General features: G+C 41.0%; 1 protein-coding gene and 1 long non-coding RNA gene across 3 annotated transcripts; one reads left to right on the forward strand and one right to left on the reverse strand.

Annotated features, from left to right (window-relative positions):
* Window positions 1–1,901: 1,901 nt before the first annotated feature.
* On the reverse strand, window positions 1,902–5,185 carry LOC146760640 (uncharacterized). Its single transcript, XR_014946968.1, has 2 exons — window positions 4,733–5,185; window positions 1,902–2,078 (listed from the first exon to the last, which is right to left on the reverse strand). It is a non-coding gene; the product is annotated as an uncharacterized LOC146760640 (long non-coding RNA).
* On the forward strand, window positions 4,765–17,941 carry ELF5 (E74 like ETS transcription factor 5). 2 transcript variants are annotated; one of them, XM_015863606.3, is made up of 7 exons: window positions 4,765–4,884; window positions 8,019–8,145; window positions 13,711–13,944; window positions 14,948–14,998; window positions 15,284–15,430; window positions 16,556–16,751; window positions 17,317–17,941. In XM_015863606.3, exons 2-7 carry the CDS (start codon window positions 8,022–8,024, stop codon window positions 17,411–17,413), a joined length of 849 nt encoding a protein of 282 aa, XP_015719092.2. In that variant the 5' UTR covers window positions 4,765–4,884; window positions 8,019–8,021; the 3' UTR covers window positions 17,414–17,941. The 2 variants fall into 2 exon arrangements, with proteins under 2 accessions (XP_015719092.2, XP_015719093.2); XM_015863607.3 differs by lacking the exon at window positions 4,765–4,884 and adding an exon at window positions 5,824–5,940.
* The last annotated feature ends 1,732 nt before the right edge of the window (window positions 17,942–19,673 follow it).

A 19,673-nucleotide genomic window follows, 5' to 3' on the forward strand; every position in this document is an offset into this window, starting at 1 on the left:
CACTGATTTGATCGCTACTTTTGTTTTCCAACCCCTAAGATGTCTCTGATCTATGCCATTGTTCCTTAACTCCTCCAAGTTAAGTCTGTAGGGGGAATTCCCATCATATTTTAAAGCTCAAAGACACACCCTTGGTTATTCTTCTCTTAATAAAAGCAACTAAAAGTTTTAAGTAAGTGTTGTGACCCTTACTTTGGTGGATGTGAGAAAAGAGCTCTCACTCTATCCGGCATTCTTTAGGAAGAATACATTAACATTATGTTGTTAAATGGAACGGGCTGCCCATTCATAGCATCTAAAACCAAGAGGTAGTTAAGCAGTCAGGATAAGAATGAGGTCTAAAAAGTAGAAAAGTTTCATCATCCTAGTAAGCTGGATTGCAACCTAAGAGACCAATACCTGTGGATAGTCCTTGCCTGCTTCCTTTCTGTCAAGCAGTAGAGGCTAACAAGCAGAAAAAAAAGCAACAAATTCTCCCATAGGGTGGTAAATCCCTGTGCTTCAACTAAAACATCCGCAAAGCCTCCTCTTCACCAAAATGAATCCAGCAAGACAGACTTTGATAAAGAGAAGTAAAAAAAATCATTCCTCTGAACTGGATGAAGAACAAGGGCCTCCTTTCTGACCCATGTACAGCTACAAATGTAAACACCTATTGCTGGAGCCAAACTCAAAAAGCCCAGGTGCTACCCAGCCTCCACCACCAAGGCTCCGGTCCTGGCTTTTCCTCAATGTTCCTTTTGCCACCAGTTTTTATTCTGATATTGAAAACACTCAACTATGACCTCACAGAAATCTTTTTGGGCCAAAACTGCACAGTATACAAGTATGTAACGTACTATGATAATCTCAACTAATGCCAAGGAGAACTGTCAGTACTTCTATTGTCCTACAACCCTACTGCATTCGATAGAGAAAATCTCTAGGATATAAGAGAATTTCCAGATGCACATCCCAGAAACTTCTACATATTCCAGGGAAAGTGCTACTGTAATGCTATAATACAATAGAAAACATAGCAGTAACAGCACAGAAGCAAAGTTGTAGGCTGCAACAGCTTTGAACATAGCAACATAGGAAAAAATCCACTCACCCTTAGAAGGCTTCAAGGAGGCAAGGATCTCCAGAAAAAAGAAAACCAACCCAATTCCACTGCCAATCCTTAAATGAGGTCAGGGAAGGGATGGATCCTGGCTCCACCCTGTCCAGTCACTCAGGTGCACTGCATGCACCTGTGCACCCCTGGGTTGGTCCTGCCTTCCCACCAGGTGCTCAATCACTGCTTCAGGCCCTGACTTAGTATTTCTGCAACAGCTTTAAAACCCATTAAATAAAAACTGCCTTCTCCTACCTCTGGTTGGTGCTGAGAGCTGTGATGCTATTAGCAATTAGATGGTCTGTGTATGTCTACCTGGATCACTGTTTTTTTGTGGTGCTGCAGAGGGTAGGCCTACTGAATCACTGTCAGGATCACTGCAGGAAGATACTGAGGCATGAAGTATGTTCAGAAATGAAAGAATCTCTCTTGCTGGGAAAAGTCTGGGAGAACTCTTGCTGTGAACTGCCCTCCCCAGTGAAAGACATGGAACAGATACATTGCCATATCAAAGGTCTAAATGTTAGCCCAGGTACATAAGAAATTCTGTACACAGTCACATCACAGCAATACTTCAGGCTGGTTAAATGCCTAGACTTCATGAGCAATGTTGCTCAGCATGGCATCCCTGATGGCAGCACAGAGTGGGATCGCACACTTGAAGAGGCAGTAATTCAATATTCGTTGAATGTATTTCGTGCATGTCACTAAGCTTCCAGATGTTTGTTCCTTTTACAGTCCATCAGAAGTATATCAGGATTTGTGGAGTGATATCTGTGAAAGAAAAAATGGTTTAATTCACATAGTCAGTCCATCATTTTATTAACTGTAATGTATTTTTCCAACAAATATATTTCCAGATAGATGTCCCAGAAATTTCTGCATATTCCAGGGAAAGTTGAAGGATTCTTGCTTGGAGGGGAGGATCTACACATCCGGTGATAAAGATGTGACACACTGAGTTGTTTGGTGCCAGTCAGTTCTGAATAGAGAAATAATAGTTAATCAGTTTTTCTGCTGCTGTAGCTGGAAGCAGAAAGCAATTTGCATGTACTCTAAGTATTACCCCTTGAAAAGAATCCTCCAAGCTGTCCCAAGATATCTCATCCATTGTGGGTGTTAACTATAAATATATGCTTAGGACTTATCTTTCATTTTAGAAACTGGTTATGTGAGGGCTTTTTTTTTTTCTCTAGTGTATTCTCTGTTATATTCTTATATAACCTTAATGCTGCCTCTTTTCTTAGAGGTCTTTCCTCTTACCTTGCCCATTTACATAGTGCTCTGTAGGAAAAGACACTCAGATTAGTTTTGTATCAGGTTGGAAGAAAACATGAGGACATTATGGTCTCAGACATGCTGAGATCTCACTGATCAGGGCCTTTATACTGCCTTTCCACAGGTACTTGATGCTTCCATTGACACTTTGACTGGTGCTCCAAAGGGAAAACCAATGAAGGGAAATTTCCCTTTTCTACAAGCCATGTGGGGCTCACTGGGATGGGCTGTGCCTGGGAGATGTGTTACCCAAGATGCACACAATTAGGCCATGTTGCACAGGAATATATTTATGGCACCCTCTGTTATGGCAGGGCAGCTTGCTGGTGCTCTTTGGTGTTCATTCATTCAGAGTAGAGGAAATGGAGTTATTTGAGTTTGTATTGCTGTAACTGAAAGAAAAAAAAGCCTCACTTAGTATTTATAGTAAGTATTATTAACCTGGTTTCACCAGCACACTCTCCGGGCCATATAGTACAAGTCAAAGTCTCTTTGCAGTCACTCAGATGATTACATGAGATAAAAAATAATAATGGGCCATAAACTGAGGGAATATGAGACAAACTCCCCTTAATAGACTGTGAACGAAGTTCATTGTAGCCAGTGGAAATCTGAGCTGCATTTGAATCAGAACCACCTCGCTGTGGAAATCCCTAGTGTCCATTTGCACTTGTCAGCAATGCTTCTCTGATCAGCCTGCAAAGCTCTGTGAGTGGAACTTTTATTAAAAATTGTGAAAGGTGATGTCACAGGCTAATCCAGTAATAACTTCTTCCTGCTACTCTCAGGAGCCCAGTCAATCTTCTTTAAACCTGCAGAGCCTTTGTTCATGTGCTGAGCATTGAGGCTCAGGCAGATGAGTGCACATGGCACAGGCTGGTGCTGCCCTGGGGATTCAGAAGTGCAGAGCAATGTTCCTGTGTAGCAGGAGGTGATGAGCCTCGGGTGCATTGTGCCTGTGGGTGGATCCATTACAGCCCCACAAGCCGTGAGCATGGCCCTGCTGCACTGGGGAGATGGTAATGCTCCTGTATCCACACCACGCTGCAGCACCTGGCTTCAGTCTCTGCTCCTTAGGGTCACACAGCAGTGTGAGATGTGCACAGGAGTGGACGCACTCTGACACTGCAGTAATTGGGCAAGCAAATGCCTAAGCTTGGAGCAAGGGCTTAAAATAATAGCAGAAGACTAAGTCAAAGGGATCCCACAAGCAGATGGCTCTGTGTTTGCCTCATTTAATATCTCCCGCTCCTCCCTGAATGACAATTGCGGCCGTGGAATTTCTGAAGACAGGAGAACCTTACTCCTAAGTATCCCTTAAGCAAATAAAGGACAAGGTATCTTCAGCATTAGAAACAGCACCTCTTTGGAAAACTGAGGTGTCATACGTGCGCAAGTCTTTAACTCGTGCTATTTACTCAGGCATCCTCCAGAGACTACTAATTAATGTGGAGCTCTGGGGCACAAAAATATTTTGATCTAGGCTGACCAAAGCTCCTCCTTATTTATATTAAGAACTGTTCTTTTATATTAGATGTGCTCATTTCATTTTCCAATTCATTCTCTCCACTGCCGGTGTCTCTGATCTGTTGCTTCTAATGATGCCAAACATCATCCTCATTAAAATTCACATAATTTGGTAGTCAGCAACAACGTAAAGGCAGTTGTATCTGGGCTACAGCCCTGCAGGTCTGGGGGATCTCAGGCCCTGTGAGATATAAAACAGTTTTGAAAAACATCTTCTCAGAAGGAGTGGAGATGCAGTGGCACTGCTGCCCAGGAAGGCGGTAGGGTCACCATCCCTGGAAGTGTTCAAGAGCAGTGTAGATGTGGCATGGAGGGATGTGGTCAGCAGGCATGTTGGGAGTGGGTTGGTGGTTGGATTAGATGATCTTAGTGCTCTTTTCCAGCCCTGATGATTCTATGTACAGAGCAGAGATGTCACTTGACATCACGTGAGCACTGTCCTTTCTCCCACGCTGTCAGTGTTTTACTCCATGATTTTCACCAGTCATTTTCCTGGTCTTTGTCAGAAGTGGTGAGAATGCCACTTCTCTAGGCTTCGAGTTCTCTGAATATAATGCAGTAACCATTCTTAAATACTAAGGCTGTAAAAGAGAGAGTGAAAATGCCACCTCAGTTCAAGTGCTTAAACACTCAGGGTTTGCCTAAGGTGGTCCAAGAGTCAGGCTTACATAAATCAACACTTTTTAGAGGAGGAGAAGAAAACAATTCAGGATAAAGGTAAACTTTCTGCACTTGAGAATGTTTCTCCCCCGTTCCCTCGGCTGTGTTATACTATATATTATCACTGTCATCAAAAGGGGTGTGTGTAAGAACTTGAAAAACCAAACGAACCTGTCTGCAAGGTGTTCCGTATATCACAGTCCCACAGGTGGCTTTATTTCCAAGCACCGGGTTGCGCTGCTGCTGACGCCTCCTGCTCCCCCTGGCTCCCAAGACTGCTTCTGGATTTAGCTGCAGCATCAGGACTAAGAGCCCGCCTGCAAGTAAGCTCCATTTCTTTCTTGAAGTCGCTGTTTTCGAAAGAGCTGTTGGCTGCCAAGGTGCTTTAGCTGTGATGGTTTGTCAGGCACTCAGCTGATGTGGTGCCTGTCACTCTTACTGCGCATCACCTCCTCTCTTTAATGATAAACAATTGATTTTGGTTTAATGAATTAATAGAGGAGAACTTCAACAAATGCTTTTTAATAAATTAACAATCTAGGCCTGTCTCATTAAATCAGAAGAGAACGTTTGCAGTGTGACAGCTAAATTAATTGCTTCTTCCAACCAGCCACCAGCTGGGATAAAGCCAATATTGTAAAGCTCTCCTTTTGTTTAAACAAGTGACTGCCTCTTCCTCTTTCTGTTTCCCCAAAGTGGATTTAAGTGGATACCCATGTGTGTATCTAAGCAGCACTGGCTAACAGTGAAATGCTGTTTGACCTGACCCAAACCAGCATCCTGTTTGCATGATGTATTTGAAAAGAGATTACCTTTGTTAGTAATGTTAAGAATTAACATTATTTTATGGAGCATACATAGCTCTGTATAGGAGCGACAGTATGAGCTGTGTATGAGCAAAACAGGATTTTTCCTTCCTAAATGGGTTTTGCTACCTGTCACAGCACACGGCCAAGCTGTTGGATGTGGAGCTGGCAGCTCTGCCCCATAACTGGGAGAAGAGGCCCAGTCCTCAGCAGGGGCTGAAGCTGCCCTTCCTCTCACAGAATTAATTTCCCAGCTTGGATAAATAGTTTTCTTCACAGGGAACTACAAAATCAAGCATGTGACTCATTCAGAACTTTTCTAAAACCAATGGCTTTGGCTCTGTTTTGGATCATACTTTGCTCTCTCTAGTTCATCCATCATCCCAGGTATCACTCCACCTTGTGCAAATCTACTTTCCATCTTGGGAAAAATCATCATGAAAATTCACAAGCCAGGCAGTGAATCCACTAATCTGTCATTAATGTTTGGATAGCGATGATGAAAATGATAACCACATCCTTCTCTCTGGGTTAAGTCTTACCCAGATGGAGAAATAATTATCATCTTCAAAGGTAACATATTCTTTTGTCTAAGCCATTACTATTTTCAGCTGTTTTTTTTGTTTGTTTTTGTGGTTTTTTTTTTCCTACTAAAAGCACTGGACTAAAAAAATTCAACCAAGAAATAGTTTTTATTGTAAAGAGGATGTGTCAGCCTCACCTTCCTCTCACATCTTTTTTATTTGTATTTCTAGCAAACTTGTGAAACTGTCAGATAGAAATTATTTTCTACTGTCAAGCAAAAGAAATATACAGTGAAATGCTCTCCATGATGAATTTTAGGGGAAAATTGTCTCGAGAAGGACTGGGGTTTCATTCCAGATACTTCTGTCTTTGTGTGAAATCTTACTTATGTGCAGACAGGTGTCAAGGGTGGGGGAGATGCTTTGCCAGGTAAGTCTAGCGATCACTCTTAAGGCACATTTCTCCAATTACCTGCAGAGATATTGTATTTGCTATACCAAAACTGAGTTGGCTTTGGGGGGTTTCTTCCTGCCTGTCGGGTTGGTACCACAATGTATTCACAGCCAGATGATCATTGTACCTTTTGGGGATGACTGTCACAGGAAAATAGGGTGAGCTGTCTGCCAAGGGAATGGTCAGGAACATCATTGTCACTGCATGTGTCCTGTACACTTGTTTCTTTCCTATATCTCCAGTTTAGCAGTACTAAACTGGAATCACCTACTGCACAGATGGAGGTACTTCTCTAGCACTGTCCTGTCATTACTGAAGTGAGTTAGCAGTAACTCGTAGTTCTCCCTGCCTTCTTCCCTGTTCCATGAGCTCCCATTCAGCTCTTCTGCGTGTGCCTGTCCTGCCACCCCTTGGTGATAAGTGAGTGGTGAAATTCTGCTGCAGTTTACAACAATCAAACAAATAAATAAATAATCCCACTCAGAAAAATCTGAGTAAGCATTTTGAGCTCATTTCTGTTTGGATTTTGTTGCACAGCCACTCAGATAGAAAAAAAAAGCCACTGTTTTGGCATTCAAAATGGTTGGTAAACAAGTATAACATTAGGGGCCACTCAGTCAGAGGAATAAAAGAGCTCTGTTGGGACCATCACTAGTTCTGAAAGGCAGAGGCAGCTTAGGTCTGAAGGAAAGGATTGAATTGTCAGGAGCAGTTGTTTCTAGAATCTGGAAGGCAAGAGCTTAAATCAGGTCCATTTTTGTCTTCACAGCAGTTATTATATGGAACAATTTCTGTGTTTCCCAAAGAGGAAACTAGGACATAAAGCACTGTGTGTTTAAAATCCTCTTTGTAACTTCCTTCAATCCTTCCAATCCATCACCTTTCCTACTGCATGTGGGAAACTGTGGGGGTTTGGATTTTGTGAGCCTTGGCCATGATGAAAAGTGAGTTGCATGTGTGTGTACTCATGTATATGTATGTGGCATAGGCAGAAAAGGGTGGGATGGACCACAAAGTCTCTTCTCTGTGCCAGCTTTAGTTTCTACCATAAATCACGTTTTCACCAACCACTACAGTTTCATTGAAATATCACCAGTTCTCAGCTACTTTATACTGCAGTCATCTCATTTTCGGTGCAAGAAGCCTCTTCCTTGAAGCATGAAACATCTGAAATAGTTCCCCAGTTCTCTACATAAATTCTTAGTTTTTAGCCTGGCTGACATTTATGGCAGTATCTCATAGACACGGTGAACATCCTTATGGCCCATCTGATGTTTTCTCATACACAGGGGCTTTTTTACCACCTATATCATATAATCAGTGTCAAACTCATCTACATGTTTTTAATTATTTTATGATTTATGTAATAGTTTGTTTGTCACTCTTATTTTTGTATGCATGCATTGCATCTTCAAATCCTTAGAAATGTGTCATTGCAATCATTTTGACTGCAAGTCTACCTGTGGTGTTTTCATCAGCTGCGTTGCTCCTAAATGTCTTACTTCACTGCAGTTTTCAAAAGAAGATCATTAGCTTCAATTGAAGTTTATGTGGTGGCCATTGGTGCATCACAGATCAATGCATTCACAGCAAGAAAATAATGCCAGTCTAACTTAAAAATTATACTCTTAATATTACCTTTTTATCTTCAACTAATGTATTGCTGTCTTAAGGTGATGCTGGATTCAGTAACACCCAGCACGTTGCTGTCAAACACAATGGTTTGTGATCCGCTGATGTCTTGGACAGAGATATTTGGGCCAACTGAAGATGACTATCCCACCTGTGACCATCAGACAGGTATGTAGATAGAAACTGAAATTAAGAAGAATGTGCATTTTCAATAACTCAAGGTTAATTTCAGTTTAATTTAGTTCAAGATAAACTGAGTGGCAAACAGGCTGAGCCCACTCTTGTACCTTTGTCTTTTCTTAGAATCATAGAATGGCCTGGGTTGAAAAGGACCATAATAAGCATCCAGTTTCAAGCCCTTTGGTATATGCAGGGGACCTTTTCTGGTCCAATTAACTTTCTCAAGCATATTGCTAGCTTATCAAGGTGCACAGAAAGAGTGGTGTTTTCCCCTCATTTGGCAAGGTGATACATATAATGCAAGAACGAACTCACAAAGGAAAGTGCAGTTAACAAAGAGAGAAAGGCAGCAGTAGCCTCAGATTCTTGACTCCTTGTTTATCCCATCTGCCTAGAGTGCAGAATTTGTCCCTGAGATCACTTCCACTGTACAGAACTTCGGCCATATACTGGGCCAATTATTTGTGATGAATATCAATGACCAGATCACACACGTAGCTCCCAAAAACTGGGATTTCTAAAGCCAGTGGAGAACTGTGTGGGTCCAGAAACACATCACATTCTCCTCTGCAGATGTTAAGTGTGAAATTCTCTGACTGTGAACATGGAGACCCTGCGCACCTCACATGGCTATCCCAGCTCTGAGAGGATTTCATCCTAAATCTTCTCCCTTTAAAACAGTGTAAATTCCTGAACAGTCTCTCTCTCTCTGAATCATCCAGTTTCTGTAAAGAAAGGTAACATAACCAAGTCACAATACTGAGCCAAACTTGTGGTGAGATCTGGGGAAGATTTATGGTTTCATGCATGATTTTTCTCTCACTAAGCTATTTTTGTCCTCTTAAATGAAAACAGTGTTGGCCTTATGGAAAAGTACTTTCCTGCTAAGGCATGGTTTGAGTAATAAGGAACAAAACTTTCCACACAGCTTCCGTTGGTGCTAATCCATGGCCTTTGAGGACTTAGTGTTTGTTTCTGCATGGTTGAATTTGTCTGCTCAGTGTTTGTATGATATATGAGGTGGAATATAAATCTTGCTTCAACTAAAAGGCCGTTCTTTAAAGCCCTGAAGGAATTAAATTTTTACTTAAATATATATATATACATATAGCTTTAATAGTACTTTTCATTCCAACTTAGAAGAAACCTGTAGCAGAGGTACTGAGGGACATGGTTCAATGAGCAATATAGGTGGTAGGTGGATGATCTTAGAGGTCTTTTCCAACCTTTGTGTTTCTATGACTCTGTGAAGTAGTTCTGCTATCAGCAGATCAGCATTTGTTGAAGGCAGAGCAGCCCTTCTGAGGCATCTTGACAATTCCCAGCATTACAGCCATCTGTTCCTTGTTATCAGCGTGAGCTCTGCAACTCAACAGTTGCACGGCTATGAGCAAACCCAGCAGTGGGTGGACAGCAGTGTGGCAGTGATGATGAATCAAACTCTGCTTGTAGCTAAGTGCAAAGCTCTCTCCGCTCTAGAAGCAGAATTTTGTGCAACAATCAGGTCAGTCTCCCTCTTGCCAGGCAAAGTTGAACAGAGGAAATAATTATCCTTTTCTGACCATTGTGGAAGCTACATTTCCTTATTCACAAGTTTTTTATAGCTCAATTTCTGATGCTTTTAGGCTTCCTGTAAACTCCTCGTGGTTACAATCATTTCTTTCCCAAACAAAATTTAAACCAACGTGGTAGAATCTGTGAATTCTGTTCCTATTTCCTTCCCTTCCTTCACAGTAGCCAAGTAGCATATTTAACATGTCTAGCTCAGAAAAAACAAAACCGTCGCAGCAGTGCAGGAGCAGTCCTAGAGCAGCAATTCAAGGAGAACTTTGCTATGAAGACAGAGGAGAATGTAGATCTCTCCTGGTCACAGCAACGGGCTTCAGGGCTGTGATCCCAACGCCTTCTGAAAACTTGTTTTGTATTTAATAGAAAAAAGAAAAGTGTAAGGTCAAGTTCAAAGGTATTCCAAATGGGAATGTGTATTATTATGCATAAATATATATAAAACATATGTATATATTCAGATGAACAATAGACAACAAGTCTGCCTGGAAAGAGTCAGGTGAAGATTACTGATTTAAAGCTATTACTAGACTCAGCTCCTGTGCCAGACAGAGCATTAGTAGTTTTATGTACAAGCTCAGATTAACACTTGTACCAGTCCAAGTCCAATAGTTTCCCTGAATATATGAAATTGTTCCTGTAAACCTGATCACAGACTGGAGCGCAGCTCAGTGGGGCTCTCAGTCTGGGACTATCCTCATGTTCCTGTCAGAACTGCAAGGTTAGTCTGCCCTTACAGTTCCCACAACAGTCATCTTCATGTTCTTACATTTCGACTTCCTGGCAATCAGAACATACCAGGGTTTACATTTTGGAGGCATCTTTATTTATATACACAAAGTGGAGGAAGTTAAGATCTGTGACACTAAACTACTAAACTATTACATCATTTTCATTTATTGTCCTCATTTTCCATCACTGAGAGCTGGAAAATAATACAGAAGCATTAATAGTGGAGAAATAATACAGAAAACGTATGGAAATTCTGTCTCTAAAAATCAAAACACTATGTTTAGATGATATACATCTTTTCCAACTGACAAGAGGTTGGCCAAAAGGTACATGCATGGGCTGTCTGCCTGGCATTACATGCAGCTGGGCTATGTATAAGCAGACAATATTGCATCCACCCAGATTTGCTATGGCTGATGGAAGTATTCTCCCCAACTGAAAGCACATATGCAACATTGGATTGCCATTGCCATGCAGAAACCAGTGCATCCCAGGAAAACCTAGACAGCTGTCTTTCCTTGGCCTGCATTGCTGACCCTACCTGGGACTTCATGTCTTCCTCACCTTTGCTTTTCACTACAGATAAAGCCGCATCCCCTGCAAAGCAGGAGGCTCATTTTCGTGGTGCAGTATTAGCTGGAGGACATGAACCAGGCCTGTTGACTGAAACAACAGTTGCAGCCCAGTGGGATTATGCCTTCAAATGACATTTCCCAAGGGCTGGCTACTGGATGGCATAAAAGGGTTTAAGATATTCAGGTTTCAGGAGAGGTCTAGCAAGACAATTAGTGAAATAGAAGAGGTAGTGGAAATCATCTAAAACAAGTGGAAGGGGCAACAGCTCCATTGGGGCTCTCTTCTCTGCTCTCAGCTGTCCACCATCCTCCTCCCAAGTGACCTTTTCATAGCTTTAGGCACACTACTGCCCTGCCACAGGGAGCTTCCTGCCCCCAGCTCCTGCCAGGTGCCTTCTTGCCTTATGCTTTTGGAACAGTGCTCTGAAATTGTGCCTGACCTTTTCTTTTTCTCTAAAAGAAGACCTGAAATCCTTTGGCAGAGCATTTGGCTTCAGCTGATCTTTTCTTCCAGCAGCATGTTTGAAGTGGCACAGTACCTCAGTCACGTCTATCGCCTGGAAGAAGGGGAAGCTCCCCTGCTTGTCTAACCCAGATATAAGAACTAAAAGGCAAGAGCACATGCAAATGCTACACCTCAGTGTCAGCACATTTTGAACACTCATCATGTACATTAACATGGGGCCTTGGAATATTCAAAAAATAAATATAAAAAAATCTGGGCCTTTCCAAAGCCAAAGCAAACAAGGAAACCAGACCGGATGAGTGCTGGTCCATGAAAGAAACATGCTGTGACATTTGTAGTGCCTGCGAAGCTGATATTTATCACTGTCAAGTCAAATTTTCAAGACCAAGGGCCAAAACAATATGAGATAATTCACTGTACCCATGGAAGGACAGAAAACTCACAAGGCAGCTCAGGAAACATGGGTCTGGATGTATGCCCGATCCCATGGAAAGGCCCCTCCATAGTCAGTCTGTCTAGCTGGGGACTTGGGGATGCTCCAGCTTTCCTAAGGGGGCTGGAGGCTGTTGGCACAAGATTAAATAAAAATAGTGTGCCTGGTCCAAAAGAGATCGATTCAGCATTCTGCTTTTCTTCAGCAGCCTCTAAAGCTGAGATTCCTGTAGTGCTCAAGCCTAGTATTAAAGCAATTTTTTTTTCCTGGCAGAAGCCCTGTGAGCCCAGTGTTTCAAGCACTCCCATTCCCCCCAAGGAAACCTCCAGACTCTGACATAGCCAGGTGTATGCCGTCTGCAGGGCTGAGAGCAGCCAACCCAATGTCAGGCTCACTAGATTTCCCTTTTAAATCAGGAGCTGAATAAAATCTCAGATTCAAATATCCTTAAGCAATGGGGCCCAAAAGCTAGACCCAGATCTTCTGCCCACCTCTTTGCTTTATGGGGATGTCACAGCAGAGATTCAGTATTACATTAATTCTGTATGTGCATACAGATGAAGATATTTATAGCCTGGGAATGATTCATGAAAGCAACCACAAATTCCCCTGTAAACTTTTAGGACTTCTAATTAGAAGTATTAATTATTTAACAGAAGCCCACGTAGAATGCGAGATCCATATTTCAGTTATTCTGTCACAATTTCAAGCCCTTGGAATTCATTTTACTGTGGAAACTCACCCAGACTATTTGCATCATTTTGCACTCAGAGCTGGTTGTCTAGACAAATGACAGCTACAATTCACTTTGCTCATGGTGCTATCATAACCTAATTTGAATTGCCATTTAAAGTAAGCAGTACCTAAAATCAGATGTTTGGGATTCATTTGAAAATATAATAGTAAAAATTGGATGACCAGACTGAGATGGTGGGAAATATAAGTCAAGAATACAACACTGCTAGATCTGAAAATAAATGAAATCATTCCTGATTACATGATACTACTCTCATTCATGTGCTAGATTGTTGCACATGTATGAGAATGAGGGTAGTATCATGTAATGTTGCTTCTTTGTTACATGTTTCTACTTTGTTATTTACTCTTAAGCCACTCCAGGAATACAATAAATGATTCAGATAGATTATCAAAGCCAAATAATATAAGTATTAAAAGAAATTTATTATTTAATATTAATATTAAATATATTTAATTTATTTATAATTTAATATTTATTATAAATATTCTATATATAATATTATAAATATTATATATATATATATATATATATATATATAATAAGTTTCTAATGTAACAAAAAGTATTTCCATTTATAACACTAATATCATTTTAAATGAAAATTAATGGCATTTACCCAACTGCCGCAGATATAACTGGAAGAGAGTATGTCAGGTTATTTCAGCCTGGGAACTCATTTCTCGTTGTTACCACACAGTGCTAAGTTCGTACACATTCTCTAACTTTCTTTTACTTTTTAAAAATCTATTTCTATAGTTTTGAGAGATATGTTGTCTTTTGTGCATGTAAGCAGTTTCTCTCAGTAGGTCTAAGAGAATTAGCATTCATATTTGAGTGGCAACAACAGTAAGTGAAATGCAGAAGGCAGGGCCTGGTGTTTTCTAAAAGAATAAGGAAGGAAATCTGCAGCCATAACAGAAGAAAGAAGAGGGATCAGTTTTGCTTGGGACGTGGTTATTAAAATGAAGAGCACGATGAGCTTTGCATCACAGTGTTTCTCTTTCTTGCCCAATATGTTACAGATTCTGATTCTTTCTGGACTTCTATCCACCCAGAGCACTGGAGTAAGCACAACGTCTGCGAATGGTTGCAGTTCTGCTGTGATCAGTACAAGCTAGATGCCAACTGCATTTCCTTTTCCCATTTTAATATCAGTGGCTTACAGCTGTGCAACATGACCCAGGAAGAGTTCCTGGATGCTGCAGGCATTTGTGGTGAATACTTGTATTTCATCTTACAGAACATCAGGATGCACGGTAAGCGTTCCAGAAACCAAATGCAAAACAGAAAGCAGTGCTTTTTTGTGTGAAGTTTTTGCTAGAGGAAACTGTGGGATTCGTGCTGAAGAACAGCAGAACGGGTGGGCTGCTTAGGTGCTGCCCTAAGGGAAGACACAGCCACAGCTGGCACTCTTGATGTAGCCATGGGGACAGTCACATATCACAAGGTTCCTCCCTAGACCACACAAATCTTTGTGCAGGCTCCAGAGCTGCTCCATCCTTGGCCTTTCTGCTGAAACTGCTCAACCTGCACAATGCCAGGGTTACATCCAGACTAGATACAGAGAGACATAACACACAGTTATTCCTGTAACCCAACATAGTGAAGGCTGCTCTTCTTCTCAGAAAGTAGACCAGTTTTGTTTGATGAAGTTATGAGAGCTGACGCACAACAGCTGAGTATAAGTTAAATACAACAGATCATGCCCATCCACCCTATGCATTGCCCAAGGCCTGTGAGGAAAAGCAACGTAGACAGTCCAGTAACGAGGCTGCCACTACACAGCAGGCAACGCACCCAACTGCACCTTTACAAGCAGGCCCAAGTCTATCATTTTCTTACTTTGTGTGCCAGACTGCTCATCATGGATTAAGTTTCCTGAATGCAGCTCAGTATGTGCAAAGAATTCATTTATATGCTGGGAAAGTAATGACTCCTTTACCAAGGTGACAGAAGCCTGCTAACGCAGGGTTCCAGCCCTGTGCACATCTTGTTTCCAGCAGTAGAGGTGATCATTAAGTAGGAGCAGTTTTCAAGAGACTGAAATGAGGAAGGAGTGATCTAAGCAGAAAAGCAGTGAGCTTTAGAGAGAGAAGCAGATACACATGAGTAGATGTGATGCAAAGGCTAAGGAAAGTGGAGGATAAAAGCAGATCAAGAAGTGGAAATAAGAAATCTTTGAAAAATTATTTCACTGATTTCAGTAGATACTCTTCTGAAGAAAAGCACTGAATGCTGGCTTGTGCTTTTCCCTCACAGGCACATCCTTTTTTACAGACTTAGAAGAAACAAAGTTATCCAACAAGGACTGTAAGTAAACATACTCATATACACTAATTTGCATTCAATGGAAAACACATTTCACAGAAGCTCCCCTATTTTGTTACTTTTATCCCTCTGCTATTTACCTCATGAAATGAATTTGTAGGTCTTCACTGTTAATTGCTTTCATGAGGCTTTACCAGTCCCCCTTCTGCTAGCCCCACGGTTGTGTTAATTATTCACTAGTGCTTAACTTCGTGCAGGAGTTTTATTAAAGAGATAAAGTTGTAGCTCATACCCTCTTTGACTTAATGTTGCATGGCATTTGCATAGGTGACCTTTTGACCAAGTTGCCACCAGACTCAGGAGTTCCTTCTTCACTTCTCACGTTATTCTGCAGTTCAGTCCCAGTGCGTGATAAGGCATGCCTGAGGGCAGGTGGCATCAGCAGCCAAGAATGTCACAGTCATGGTAGAACAAGTAAGTACGTATCTGAAACTCAAAACTCAAGATTACACAGCCTGAGTTGTTCTAACTATCCAGCTCAATGTGGTTATCAAAAGAAACCTTAATGATACCACAAATAAATAACATTTCATTGAGGTTTGGCTTTTAAGCATTGCCAGCTCTCATGATTTTATCATGAGACTTGAGGTACTTGGCATTTTTCTTAAAGCCACGTTTCTTTTTCTATTTACATGTTTAAAGTGCTTCTAGCCATCTAGCAGCTCAATGGCTGGAAAACAATCTGAAAATAACATAAAGATTAGAAATGCAGAGAACCAAATAAGAAACCTCAAATATTATTATGACTTTCCTTATTCTTATGTTGCTCTTAGGACTTTGGAGGGGGCTGACTCATTATTTTAAAATTCTTGGGGTCAACATTGGGATTCAACATTCATTCATATGTCAGTGAATTAACATCCAACTAATTAGATACTAGGACAAATTTCTTCTCTGAAAGAGTCGTCAGGCAGTGGCACAGACTGCTCAGGAAGGTGGCTGAGTCACCACCCCAGGAGGTGTTCAAGAAAAGCTTAGATGTTGTAGAAAGGGACATTATTTAGTAGGTTTTTGTTAGTTTGTTTTTAACTAGAATCCCATTATCTGTTGGACATCTGATGCAAAAAACCACACCTCTGAGCTAAGTTAAACAATAGGAAAAGAAATAGTCTACCAGTGCTGGGAAACTGGCACTGATAATCTCATTTTTAGCCAACCCAGTCTTTGTTATTATTTGTCCCTTGAAGCAGTTGACAAGAACAATAAAAATTCTTCAGAAAAACCAATTTAAACCCAGTGTTAAAAAGTCGTCAATGATAAGTGGAACAGAACCGATGAATGAAATAAATAAAGCTGTGCTACAGTAAAATTCCTGGAATCAAAAACAGATTCTAGCACCACAGATATTTGTAAAGCCCTTAACTGATATTTTCTGGAGCACTTTTCCATTTATAGAGGAGCAAGGCACAAACATTTTGAAAGCTGAATTGAAATAAGTGTAAGCAGACAGTGAGAATAACCAACTGGTGATAAGATATAAGTACAATTCTGCCTGAGTAATAAAACATCTGCTGCAAAGCTGTCTTCTTCCTGTTCAAGACCTGCAGAGTTCACATTTGTGGGAATTCGTAAGAGACCTCCTCCTTTCTCCTGAAGAAAACAGTGGCATTCTGGAATGGGAGGACAGGGGACAAGGCATTTTTCGGGTTGTCAAATCAGAAGCTCTGGCAAAGATGTGGGGACAAAGGAAGAAAAATGACAGAATGACATATGAAAAATTGAGCAGAGCACTTCGGTGAGTTAACTGGTGGAAGGGTCCCTCACCTCACTTGACTTCTGCCTCAACATCCACTTCTTATCACTATCCTGAAAACTTACATTGGGCAGACAGGGATTGGTACTTCCTCTTTATTCTATAGGCTACAAGAGAGCACTCAGTCTCCTTTGTTTCGAATAGGACCATAGGGTTAGATGTAAAGTGGTGCAACCAACTCTACTGATTGCAACAAAGCTATCACACTAACCCGGCCGAGTACCTGGACTATACCTGCAAAATGACCCTTTTTAGTAACATAGGCAGTTTCTGCTGAACTGTGGTAATCTTAGTTAAAAATAAAACTGACAAAAAGGCTTAGTATTCCTTGTAACTTTCCAACAGTGGGAGGTATAATCCAAGGCACTTGGGAAAGCTGAAAGCTCTTTTAAGTCACAACAAAGCCATTTAATGGGAAGGAAGACTGGAAAGAGTACACTGACTCCCACTCTATTCTCTGGCTGCAATGTCTATGTAAAACACTCCTGTAATCTGAGTTCTATGACTACTTGCTCCATTGTTTGTTTTTTGTTTGTTTTCCCTGCAGATACTATTATAAAACAGGCATTTTGGAACGAGTGGACAGAAGGCTGGTGTACAAGTTTGGGAAGAATGCCCACGGGTGGCAAGAGAACAAGATATGAACTGCTCGGTGCTTCCACACATGCTCGGCACAAAACATGTCATAATCTGGATGGTCCAGCTGCAGTGGACACTCAAGAGAGAGGTTTTCCCCTCCCTTCTTCCCCTCAGCCCATCTGGATGAATTCACTGGAGTCTGCTTCAAGAGACAGGCTACAGCATCAAAAAAAAGCACTTGAATTTTGGAGCCATTTTTGCCTTTGTGCTTTCTGCCAAGCACTGTCTGCTAGCAAAGCCTTTAGGAATATCTTTACCTGCTGCTCAAGTGACAATTAAATCCTGCCTGTCTCCCTGTCTCAGTCAGTATGGTCACTGACCAGTATGAAATTCCTCCCTGTTCTGCTGCCATCTAAAGGGGAATATTTAGAGACATTTCCCAGTTATGTTATGGTTTTCTAAAGAATGTAGAAAAGCTTCTTTTCCATTTGATGAGAAAAACACTCTTCTGATCCATTCCATTCTAAACCACTGTATTTCTCAGATATGCCAGAAATCCACGTGTTATCTAAAACACAGTCTACTCTCCTCTATGGGCCTGGATTTAATATGTCCAGTCAACCTAGTTAATGAAAGAATCAAACTCAATTCTGAAGTATATGTATCAAGCAATCACCACCTTTAGCTACTAATTCCAACTGTGCAAAGATGTAGAATGACACACATTTGATGTATTTGTTTTGTTTTAGTTTTTTTTTTCTTTTCATGAAGGTAAATTCAAGTTGCTTCTGCATTTGGAAGAAGCAGTTCTGGATGGGGTACAAGAATTTGCTGAAGTAGATTAGTTTTGAAATGTAAATGAATATTTGTGGAGAGGTTTCTAAAGAGCTTTTGCCCACATCTATGCAGGCATCAGTTAAACACTTCAGAGCAGCTTACGACACAGTGTTGTACATGTACCAATAAAATTAACGTGTGGTATATGCCCTCAGCTGCTCCATAGATCAACCCTACAATAAGCAAATTTGTTAGACTGAAAGGCGGTATATGAAAAATCAGATGCGGTTTTTCAAAGTATCGTAACTATTCTGTAGTTTTACAAGGATTGCTTCTTCAACATAATAAATTAAAACTACAACTGTAAATGTATCAACCACTTTAGGATTACCCTAAGTGGCATTGAGGGAGTTTCAGTGGTGTTCTAATCTTGTTTTCCAATGGACAGCTCTGCACACATTACTCTGCATAATCCAAGTCCGCCGAGGACTTCCTTAACCCTAAAACCTTTTTCTTACAACTCAGAAAAACATGGTATTATTTGCAATAGGAATTAGATTTTGTGGCAAGTGCCTGTTGGAAGAATTGCAATTGTTGAACCAAGTGCTGATGCAGCAACCCCCATTATAGGTACCGCACTACATGGGAATAGTGGGCAACAGCTGGGATTTAGGTTACTGACTTCAGAACTTAGATCATGCCCCAGCACTACCAATAGCCAGCAAAATTCACAGGAGAGATCACTACCAATGAGGTTTCTTCCAGAAATTATGCATATGTGTTTGGAAAGGCTCCGCTTTCTCCTATTTCACAGCCATTTGTTTGTTTTTATCTGTATAACAGCTACAGAGAATCTTTCTGGGAAATAAATTCCTTAGGGATATAAACACAGCATAAAGGGCATGCTGTGAAAAATACTCAACATTTACTGCAGCTGTCTGTTTCATAATACAGGAAAACAACTTGGCTGAAGGAAAAACCATCAGTCACAACCAAAGAAAGGCACTAAAGTTGACACAGAAACATATGACATATTGTCCATGACAAGATGTAGAACTGAGGGATGTAGATTGTCAAATATATCTAATACCTACGTAATTTAGGTAGCAAAATAAAGTACAGATATTCTGTTTAGCCTTCTAATTAAAATAAAATAAAAAAAGAAATCAAGCCTTCAAATTCATTAAAGCTAGCAGGAATTACCAACACTGCACCACCATTACCTGCAAAACACAGCCAGGTGGCCCTCTTGTGCCACATTCAAAGGAGATCGACAAGCCTTTAGGACCCAGTACAGTCAATAAGATTTACTGTAGAGATGTTCTTAAAATGTGAACAGTTAAATACCTCCTCTTAGGATTGTAGAGTTTCCTGCCCACTTCAACTTGTTGACAATGAATGTTGACACTGAATGAAGATGCATGCCTTTCTTCCTTTCAGGTTTCTATAACTCATACCAAAAGTTCCCAGAACCATTCCGTGGCTCTTGTAGCCTGGGCCTGACCCATCACTTCCAAGTGTGGGCCAGGGCAGTGCCAGGAACCTCCG

Source organism: Coturnix japonica, chromosome 5 (genome assembly GCF_054131305.1).
Source record: "Coturnix japonica strain WE chromosome 5, WE-NBRP24, whole genome shotgun sequence".
NCBI lineage: Eukaryota > Metazoa > Chordata > Aves > Galliformes > Phasianidae > Coturnix > Coturnix japonica.

Coding starts and splice junctions, on each gene's coding strand:
- ELF5 (XM_015863606.3), top strand. CDS start 8,022: ATGCTGGATTCAGTAACACCCAGCACGTTGCTGTCAAACACAATGGTT. Junction 8,146..13,710: donor CACCTGTGACCATCAGACAG/GTATGTAGATAG, acceptor AATATGTTACAG/ATTCTGATTCTTTCTGGACT. Junction 16,752..17,316: donor AAATTGAGCAGAGCACTTCG/GTGAGTTAACTG, acceptor TTTTCCCTGCAG/ATACTATTATAAAACAGGCA.